Below are 10543 nucleotides of genomic sequence, written 5' to 3'. Positions count from 1 at the left end.
TGGGGTGCAACAGCTACTACACGACTCCTAAGTGGCTAGTTGCTCTCTTACCGTTAGATTAAACCTCAGGACTTGGGAGTACTCCTCCACCCCTATCTTTTGTTTCTTCATCTCCTCCTGATTTTTAGTAGGCATTTGGCCATGCCATGGTTTGAAACCAGCGTTTAGACATGCGTTTGAAACGATGGTTTGCGTTTGAAACCATGGTTTCAAACCCCAAATCATTCAAAAAGGCATGATTTGGGGTTTGAAACTATGGTTTCAACTTTTTTAAATATAAATTTAACCTGTAAGTTTATATTTTGTAAAAAAAGACTCATAAGTTGGTAGATATTTTTAACAATTACCCCCATCATCATTTACCAATCTCTTTAACTTCCACTAAATTTTATTTATGTCTACCAACCTTTTAATTTTGTAAAAAAAGACGCATAGTTTAATTTTATTTATTGAACTAAAATTTGGTCAATTGATATTGTATTTTTAGAAAGGTCTTCTAGTATTAATTTTGAGCCGGTTGTTATGAATTAGCGTATTAATTTTGTTATGAACTATGACTTGCTCATTTGGTAAGATTGTATTAGAATTGAGAATGTTTTGATTGTTTTCACAACTTGTGGTTTTTTTTTTATGGTTATAAGAGAAAATACTTCTTAAAATATCCAAATTGCATGTCCAAACGTGGTTTCAAACCATGTCCAAACGGGGCCTTATATTTTTAAGTTTTGTTTAATTAATTAGACAGATAAATCAAAATAGATGAAGTAGTATTATTTTCGGAAAAATTATTAAAAAAAAAAGGTGATAATTTTTAAAGTAGACGGTGATATCAGGTTGGCACTTGGCAGTGTGATTTGGTCTATTCTCGTGACGTGTGCAATGATATTGGAGGTCAATTCATGAAGTGGGAATATCCTTTCTTTTAAATATAAAACTGAAATAAATAGATCATTCCAATTTCGAACCATCTCAATGAATCAGAACTCATATTTGTTTTAATCTTCATTTTACTGAGATTAAGAAAGGCCGAGATAAACGAAATTAAAACAGGAAATAAATTGCTTAACTGTTCCCTCAAATTATATTTGTATGTGAAGTAAAACTTCCCTTCCAGAAGCCAATGCAAGTCATCCCTTCCAGAAGCCAATGCAAGTCATGCTCATTTTGAAATTATAAACAAATTTGATTGCCGTCGAGGCTGGGGTTGATTGAAAATGAAATATCACAAATTTGGCATCTAAAACTAAGAAATATGGACAAAATAGAGCAAAAGTCACAAAGACGCAAAATATGACCATCCCTTACGTTGAGGACCAATGAGGCAATACGCTCCAATTGAAGATTGCCGGCTTAACTCATTTTGTTTTCATTACGATTAAAATGTTTGAATTTGAATATTAAAAATTCAAAAATAAATAAATCAAGATAATTTATTTTGTCAATATTTAATATATAAAATTTGTTCTCCTTTAATAATTAATAAAAATAAAATATTACTAAATCTAATATTATACAAATTAAATATCATGGTGGTAATAGCTATGGTGGTCATCGTGAATCTTCATTGATTATGGTAATTGGTGGGAGGATAGCTGATAACGGTGATTGTGAGTAGTAGCTGACTGAAGTGATTGACGGTGATGATTAAGGGTTATCATTGGTTGTGGTATGATGGCGACAAATAATAGTAGTCGACTATATATATATATATATATATATATATGGGGTTTAGTGACGGATGGTGTTGATTAGTGGTAGTTATGGTATCCTAAATTGGGACATGCCTGGAGTTTTATGAAATATTGAGACTGATTCGTATAATTAAAGAAGATGACATATTTTATGTGGTTAACCTACCTACAAGATAGAAACTTGAGTTCACGCACAAATTTTATTTCAAAATTTGGACCAAAAGTGTCTAATAGCAACACTTTATGATGTGTTCAAGTACTTAATTGGAACAAGCTGTAGTTCGAGTGTCTAACTGAAATTTACTGGCAAGTTTGAGGAGGCTGTCAATGTACTGAGCCTTTTTGTAATTTCTTTTAAATAAATCACATCTTAATATCCATTAAGCTCTCGTTATAAATCTTAATCATTCAGATATATTTCATACCCTTTTTAGACAAAGATACCTTTTTCACTCTTTTCGGATGATAAACCTTTCTCAAAACATGGAATGTGAATCAAACCCATGTTTGAATTGAAATTGAGATGTTGATGCAAATTCTTCCCTTCTTAATCAAATAGATTCATATTTGAAAGAGGCTGACAATAATTTCTTGTAAAAGAAAAAAAATGCACTTAATAATTGACATACGAATGATTAAGATTCAGCACAAAAAGACAAACACACTAACCACAAAATTTAAATAATTAGGTTCAGACCTTCACTAAGTGTAAAATAAACGAGACCTAAAACAATTACACACATGCTTGTAAAAATCAAATGATATGAATAATACTTTAAAGAATATAGTAGTTCAAAATTTATCTATAATAAATTCGTACATCTATTGATAATAAAAATACATAAAAATTATAAATTTATTTCCGAGCTCCGACTATTATGTCATTAACAGAAAATTTTACTCTAAAAGAAAGAAATATGCAAGTACAAGATGCTTAATTGATTTTTTTTTTAATTTTCTACCAGATGTTCTATATCTGCGTTGAAGCATAATAAATTATTTGCATTGTTTGAATTAGTCTAAATATTTTGGTGAAACAAAAGAAGATCAAACGAATTGTAAAAAAAAAAAAAAAGAGGCTTAATTGCTTAAATGCATAAGCGACATTTTATTCCAAAAAAAATCACACAGGGAGAAGGAAAAAACCCATTGGGAGCCTGCCCCCAAAATGAACCGTCTAATGTGCCATCTGAATTTAGTCGGGTTCCATGCGGGCACCCGACACCCGTGAAAAAACAAAAAAAAAACAAATATATAGGGTGAGGGAAGAGTAAACAGCTCCACGGGGGGACCCTGTAGCGGTGTCGCATGATAAACAATCCCAAGAAATCGTATTTAAAGCTTAGTTGATAACGAAAATACGAAAAAGAATACGAAAATACAATAGTAACGCAATAAGCAATAGTGGAGTAGGTATAAAAGGCAAAGTAGATTATTACTTTAATAGTCGCCATAACCGAGGAACATCGGAAGACTCCTTCTTTCCATCTAGTCGAAAAGTCAGTCGCGTTTACGCGTCGTCTTCTCATAAACACGCAATCGAACGAACATTCTTCCATCTTAACTTTTTCAATTTCAATCCTTTCCCTCTCTTTCCTGATCGGTATATTCTCTTTTTTTCTTTCCTTCTCCTTTTATTATGCGATCTTGTTGCTGAATTTGTTCCTTTAATACATATAATTTTGAAGTGATATCGGAAAATTCATCTGTCTACCAGGAATGTTAGTTCAGCTCGCTGAAACTTGTATAAATTTGACCTTTTTTTTTTCAACTAGACTGCCCTTTGAATTGCTTTTCTTTTTTACAGTTATATTTCCTGTAGTTTCTCTCATGATAAAAAAAATAAATTCCCAGTGATATTGTCTACATGCCGGATATGCCTTTTGTTTGTTTTAAGTTTCGTGGATTTTTTGTTTCCTTATTGATTTCTCCATTTTTTTTTCATAAGTAAACCCTAGCAATTGACTATATCGGGTATTTGTGAAATCGTAGTAGTAGTTAGGTTCATCCATATGGATCATTAGCCAATCAATCAATCCTAAACTAGTTAGGTTCAACCATGTGGATCAAATGTCAAATTTACTCTACTCTACTCTAATCATGAAAGTTTTGGAGAAACTTATCTACTGTTTTTTTTCTTCTTCTTCTAACAAGAATAAAACTTATATACTGTTGTTGAGTTTGATCATTTCTGATTTTTACTTTTGTTTTCCTTTTCAGGATAACTCTGTGCCTGTTTAGCTGGAGAGAGTGTAGAGGCAAGGATTTGACGAATTTAACATAGGAGTGAGTTGCAGAAGATTTAATCCAAAATGAGTGACAATAATTTGTTGGATAAAGTCAGTGCTTTTGGGGAGAAATTGAAGATTGGAGGCACGGAGGTTGGGCAAAAGATCACTGCTGGAATGAGCTCGATGAGTTTCAAGATGAAGGAGCTTTTCCAAGGTCCAAATCAGGCTGATAAGCTTGTCGAGGAAGCCACAGCTGAAACTCTGGAGGAACCTGATTGGGCTATGAATCTTGAGCTTTGTGACATGATCAATCACGAAAGAATCAACAGTGTTGAACTGATACGGGGCGTGAAGAAAAGATTAATGTTGAAGAGCCCCAGGATTCAGTACTTAGGGTTGGTCTTGCTTGAAACTATTGCAAAGAACTGCGAGAGGGCATTCTCAGAGATTGCAGCTGAGAGGGTTCTCGATGAGATGGTGAAGTTGATTGATGATCCTCAGACTGTTATTAACAATCGAAACAAGGCCCTGGTGTTAATTGAAGCTTGGGGAGAATCATCGAGTGAGCTTCGCTATTTACCTGTGTATGAAGAGACTTACAAGGTATCATTTACAGGTTCTCAGTCTCACATTTAGTTCATAAAATTTTAAGAAGTCAATTGTGTCAGTTGTTTCTGTTGGACCATGATGAAACATGGGAATGCAAAATAATTTGGTCCCATACAATATTTAATTTTCTTTGATGATGTTTCTCGGTTCAGTGTTTATTTTTGGTAAGAGGGGAAAGGGATGGAGGACATCAGGGGGAGTGGAGAATGGGCCCAAAGCAAACATGTTTATCAGTCTATATCAATCGAGCTTTTCAGTTGATCCCAGTCTTAAAAGAACATTTACGTGCTCCATTATCTTTCGTTTTCCAAGGCAAGCATGCACATCACTACAGTCTTTTCCAATCGAGCTGGTCAGTTTAGCTAGTTTCCTAAAGAATTGACATGCCTCATTTTTCTTCCTAAAAGAAAAACTTCAGTAATTTCACTTCTCAATTGGTGTCTTGATCATTCTCTCTTTTGAATTCTGGACAATGCTTGTCAGGTCCTAAGAAATGTTTATTAACTACCTAATTGAAAATTTTGTTGTGGATGTTGGTCAGATTGTAGAATTATGTTTTGTTGACTTGGAAAAATACATTATAGCCTGGACTTTCCTCAAATATACATCTCCTACTTACAAACTACTACAATTTACACAAGGGCATTTTAGTAAATACATGCACGATGTCAATATGAATGATTCTTTCAACAATGGAAGATCAGATACATACTTGCTGATGTTCATTTCTTCACATTCATGTTTCATACATCCGTATTTTTGTTTTTGTTTTAGAGTTTGAGAGCAAGAGGGGTACGTTTTCCTGGTCGTGACCATGAAAGCCTAGCTCCGATCTTCACTCCTCCAAGAACAGTGTCAGCTTCAGAACCAAATGTTACTCTGGAGCAGCAAATGCAACATGAAATTCCACGGCAGAACTTTTCAGCTGAGCAGACGAAGGAGGCATTTGATGTGGCTAGAAACAGTGTAGAGCTTCTGACAACTGTTCTATCCTCTTCACCTCAGCAGGATGCTCTACAGGTACTTCTGTTTTATTATTGTCATCACATGTCAATCTCAGGAGCTGAAGTTATCGTCTTAATAAATCCTCAGGGTACAAGTGTGGATATCAGGTTCTAGGATTGATAATATTTGTGATCGAATGTTGTTCCATTAAGTTATTGATATGACAGTTTTCATTAACTTTACCTTATCAAAAAAAGAGTTATTCATTTGCCAGTTTTCATCTTGAAAGGTTATTAAGATAGGGGCTATAAATGAGCCGAGCTTTGTGCTCCATAACTCAGGCTTGAGCAAAATCTTATTTTTGTAGCTTAGCTTGTTCTTATATGTTATTGGAAATGTAAATTGATTAGTATTCTCTGGGGGAAAAATTGGGGTCTTTCGTTGATTTTTATATTTCAGTGAAATGGAATACGAGGAAATATTTGTACTGAGAGGAGAAAATGTGGGCCTCCTAAAACTTTAATGTCATATTCGGACTTGGGACACCATTTGAGGCTGATCACAAAGGGATGTAGGACTGTTTTATTGGGACTGATTAAGAAGCATACTATTGATTAAATCTTTCGAGTTATATAGCATGAGTTATCTAAGGGTTTTAAGAGAGGTTTATGAAGGTCTTCATCAAAAGAGAGGTTTATAAAGGTTTTGTGCTACTCCACCCATTGCTTTCATGTTTGGATGCTCAGCTTTTTCTTTCTCATGGTATCAGAGTGGCAGAGCCAAACCTTCAACAAGTCATTGTCACACTCGTAGTCTGTATTAAGAGTTCATATGTGAACCCAAATTTGGATTGTCTGACACGTCTGAGGGATCCCAAAGAAGTTTACAAATATTTTGGGTTCCTCCACGTATTGATTTAAGATTTTTGTTGGATGTTCATATTCCTTTTCTTTTCTTGATGACCGAGATATTTCCGGAGGCAAGTGTCACACAGTTTTGGATTCAGTGGGTAATGAGCCCCTCCCTCTACCTTTTTTCACTTAAATATCAGGCTTTTATATGTGGCATGATATGAACCTGTGATGTGTGCCTAACCCAAACCGCCAAACATTATACGTTGCACTCTTACTACTAGACCAAAGCCCGCTCATATTATTTCACAAATTCAAAATAGATTTTTGAAGTTGTTAGTGCCAAAGTTCTTAATAGTTTGAAGTGTGATTCTAAAATTGTTGGAATAAACATGTAGTTTGACTGTAAGGTGCTTCTACCATTCCTAGCCAAGCTTGAGCTCAAAGCAGAATTTATATAAGGTTCAGAATTTGTAGTCTGAACCTTCATTAGTGTTCCACTGAAAACTATTGTAGAGGTATTGGCTGAAGAAGGCGGTGCTAGTCCTAGGTAAAGGGAAACTTCAGTATTGTGGTGCCCAAGGGCTTGGTTTGTCGCCCACTGTGCGTACTCTAGATTGTTTGCATAAGTGTTCTTATCATTTCTTTTCATTTGTTTCCTTTTCTTCTTCCACATTTTGCTTTCTTTTTGATAGGAAGCGAGCAAATGATTCTTGGTAATTTCTTCAGAGGACATGGCTCTAGGTGTGTCATAGTGATTTTGCTGGCAAGTGAGTGCTCACTTTTGAGTGTTAGATATTACAATCTCTCTCGTTTGCAGTTGCATAGGTTGGACTGAAATATGGCAAGATGTAGCAAAAAGATAGTAATTACTCCCTCCGTTCCAGTTTATGTGACCCTATTTCCTTTTAGTCCGTTTCAAAGAGAATGACCTCCTAAGTTTGAAAGTAATTTTACTTAAACTTCCTGTTTTACTCTTAATGAGAAATTTTTATATCCTCACAAATGTTATGGGATGTTTAAGACCACAAGTTTCAAATTGTTTATAGCCACACAAATGTTGTGGCACTCTGTGCCCAGTCAACTAGGTTCACATAAATTGGAATGCAGGAAGTAATGTGTTTCTTTTATCATTGAGGTGTTCGATTCGTTTCTTATAAACTCCATCCTGAGTTGATTGTCTGGTTTAATTTTACGCTATTGTGAGGGTAAGAGTTGACATGTTGTTTAAGAATTTGTTTGGTAGGCGAATATGCTATATCCGGTTTTGGTGTTTATGGAATAGAATAAGATAAAAGACCTTATTGAGAAGAGTAAAAGTAGGACGCGTGTAGCTATTGGTGCAAAATAATTAGTGAGCCCAATGGCTTTTTTCTTAACATGGACGTTTATCAATTGTATGAATTGGACGAATTCCAGTGTTGTCTGAAGTTCATATCGCCTTCCATCACTTTGTGGCAATGTTTATGTTAAGTGGGCCATTGGCTATGCCCTTTTCTTGAAGTGCTGTAGACTTCTTAAAACTAAGTTCCCTAAACTCTAAAGTGCTATAGACCTGTGTGGACATTTCAAACAGCTGAATTTTAAATTAGTGATACGAGTAAATATTTAAGATTAATCATAGAAGCTACCCTGCAAGCCAAGAAAGACACACTAGTCATGTCTGTTATTCTCAGAGAAGGGGCTATCAGCATGAGCTGGGTTGTGGTCGTAAAGATGTAGTAGGCTAGATCTTTGTCAAGTAAATACTTATTTTGCTTAATATTGGAATTTTCTTTATTTTAATCCCTTCTACTATTCTGTTTGGTCTGCATCAGCATGCACATCTTTTCTGTCTCCGATTTTGCTTTCATGTTTCTCACCCACTTTAGGAGTTGGTTGTTGACTTTTACTGTTTCTTTTAATAGTTTAAGCAGAATTTGTCAAGGCCTTTATGGTTTTTGATTTTTTGGATTACTTAACTGGCCAGATCTTGAAATGTTTTTGGTATATGTTTTCGTAAAAGGAGTTTTCTCAAAAAAGGCCCACAGCTGGATGGAAAATGATTTTCGTGCCACCCCTTGTCACATTGTCTAATGCATGATAGAGCAATCTTCTTGCAGAAATTCACGATTGTGGATTTAGCCTCATGAATACTGGGGTCGTATTCCTCCGAACCTTTTCCTTTTCTCTTGATGAAACTGGTCCAATTCTCCTTGCAGCGCCATTACAAGCCCTTATAGTTTCCCTTTTTATTTTAATATTCTCCTCTCATTTTTGTTTATTTGCAGGATGACTTGACAACTACGCTAGCACAACAGTGTCGCCAGTCCCTCAATACTGTTCAGCGAATCATCGAGACTGTTGGAGATAATGAGGCTCTCCTTTTTGAAGCCCTGAATATAAATGATGAAGTCCAAAAGGCCCTATCGAAGTACGACGAAATGAGGAAACCTGCAGTTGTTTCATCAGAGCCAGAACCTGCCATGATTCCAGTTGCAGTGGAGCCCGATGAGTCACCCCGTGCCGGAAAAGAAGATGCTCTGATCAGAAAACCAGCAGGCTCCCGATCTGCAGTCCAGGGAGGTGGTAATGATGACATGATGGATGATCTTGATGAGATGATTTTTGGTAAAAAAGTGGGTGGCACATCTGAATCAGGAAATGACACAAAGAAGCAGCAATCACCAAAAGATGATCTCATCTCATTTTGAATTCCTTTCGGTGCGCGGGACAAATACTGGAAATGGACACTGGCTTTGGTGATGTTAATATCAGGCTTTTTCACATTCTATCCACTCTAGTGCTCATGATTGAACCTTCATAAATGAATGTAGAAACTTCGTTGATTTGTTCTCCACCATATACCTGAATTACTTACAGTTTTATTGTTTTAATTTTTGGGATTTAATTGCTTGGAAAGGGATCCTGCATGTTTTTCATGGATATTGGATGATATTTGTTCTTGATCTTACGTCAGTGCCTTGAGACGTGTCTGTGGTGGCTCCATTTCGGTTGTCTGGGTGCTGTTGTGTCATGTCTGTGATGTTGCTGCTTAAATTCAGTTTGAGAATTTGGAGAATGTTGTTATTTTACTTTCTTTTTTTGGTTGCAAATGCTTGCCTTTAGTTTATTGAGTTTCAAAGGTGTTTAGACCAAATTAATGGATGCATAACATGTATTTGAATACTTACAACTATCACTTAATCATGATTAAGTAACGTATATATTTGCTTTATAAAATTACTTAACCATTGAAAAATGCATTGGTTTGGTGTGAATACGAGGCGCGGGTAAGTTTATCCAACATCTGGCTTTGATTCCGGAAATCAACTGGTTTTTAGATCAGGAGCTTCCAGTTTTAGCTTCAACTACACAACTAGTAGCGTTTGCTTCCTGTTTAGTCTATGGATTTTTTGAAAACCAAACTGAGCTCTCTAAATTGTAAAGATTCCAAAGATGTATTTTTTAAAAAGATGGTCGTTCTACGGTTGAGATTGGAACGTCACTTTTAAGGGGTGGACTCTCGGTATTTCTAAAGTTCTGTAATTAGTAAGAAAACGATAATTTGATTTTCGACAAGATATATTCATAATTTGTCCAATATTTTGACATGTTAGCCTTTATAAAATTTCCACTCTCAAATCCTAATATTATGAATTTGGCGTCACGTGTCAATCAAGACATCCAACTCACTTTGTTAACGTTACCCACACTGGTGGATTCAATATTTTTACTAATGGGGTTTAAAAATATAAAAAAGTAACACAAAAAAATCAAGGGGGTTTAACTTCGTGTATAGGTATAAAAAAATAGTTTTAACCTTGTATATAGAGCCGTCAATGTGGGCTAAGGCCCGTGGGCTGACCCAGCCCAGTCCGTGATTTGATAGGGTTGGGCTTGAATTTTTGGAGCCCATTTAAGATCGAAGCTTTTTAGCTCAGCCTGAGTAAGCCCATTGGCCTATGGGCTTGAGCGGGTTTTAATTTAATATAGAAAAATAGAAAGAAAGTGAATATGTTAAGACAACCTTGTCACAAGCAGATTCAGATGTGCTTGATGAAGATGATGTGCTGATGTTGGATACGTCATAAGTGGAGCCCAAGACTTTTCTAACCCAAAAATAAATTTTTGGAACCAAAATAACCCATTAAAAAAAAAAAAAAACCTAAATAGGTTTTACACACAGATTATTGTGCGTAAAAGGACCAAAGTGTAGTTTTACACTTTAAGTCCT

General features: G+C 35.4%; 1 protein-coding gene across 3 annotated transcripts; it reads left to right on the top strand.

Moving 5' to 3' along the window:
- The first annotated feature begins 3074 nt into the window (after positions 1-3074).
- Positions 3075-9280, top strand: LOC132632249 (TOM1-like protein 1). Of its 3 annotated transcripts, none has more exons than XM_060348104.1 (4): positions 3075-3412; positions 3912-4525; positions 5306-5551; positions 8598-9280. In XM_060348104.1, exons 2-4 carry the CDS (start codon positions 4004-4006, stop codon positions 9018-9020), a joined length of 1191 nt encoding a protein of 396 aa, XP_060204087.1. In that variant the 5' UTR covers positions 3075-3412; positions 3912-4003; the 3' UTR covers positions 9021-9280. The 3 variants fall into 3 exon arrangements, with proteins under 3 accessions (XP_060204087.1, XP_060204085.1, XP_060204086.1); XM_060348102.1 differs by having other exon boundaries at positions 3076-3294; XM_060348103.1 differs by having other exon boundaries at positions 3297-3435.
- The last annotated feature ends 1263 nt before the right edge of the window (positions 9281-10543 follow it).

The sequence above is a fragment of the Lycium barbarum genome, chromosome 3, assembly GCF_019175385.1.
Source record: "Lycium barbarum isolate Lr01 chromosome 3, ASM1917538v2, whole genome shotgun sequence".
In the NCBI taxonomy this organism is placed as follows: Eukaryota; Viridiplantae; Streptophyta; class Magnoliopsida; order Solanales; family Solanaceae; genus Lycium; species Lycium barbarum.
This window is presented reverse-complemented; position numbering and strand designations above follow the sequence as displayed.

Coding starts and splice junctions, on each gene's coding strand:
- LOC132632249 (XM_060348104.1), top strand. CDS start 4,004: ATGAGTGACAATAATTTGTTGGATAAAGTCAGTGCTTTTGGGGAGAAA. Junction 4,526..5,305: donor TGTATGAAGAGACTTACAAG/GTATCATTTACA, acceptor TTTTTGTTTTAG/AGTTTGAGAGCAAGAGGGGT. Junction 5,552..8,597: donor CTCAGCAGGATGCTCTACAG/GTACTTCTGTTT, acceptor GTTTATTTGCAG/GATGACTTGACAACTACGCT.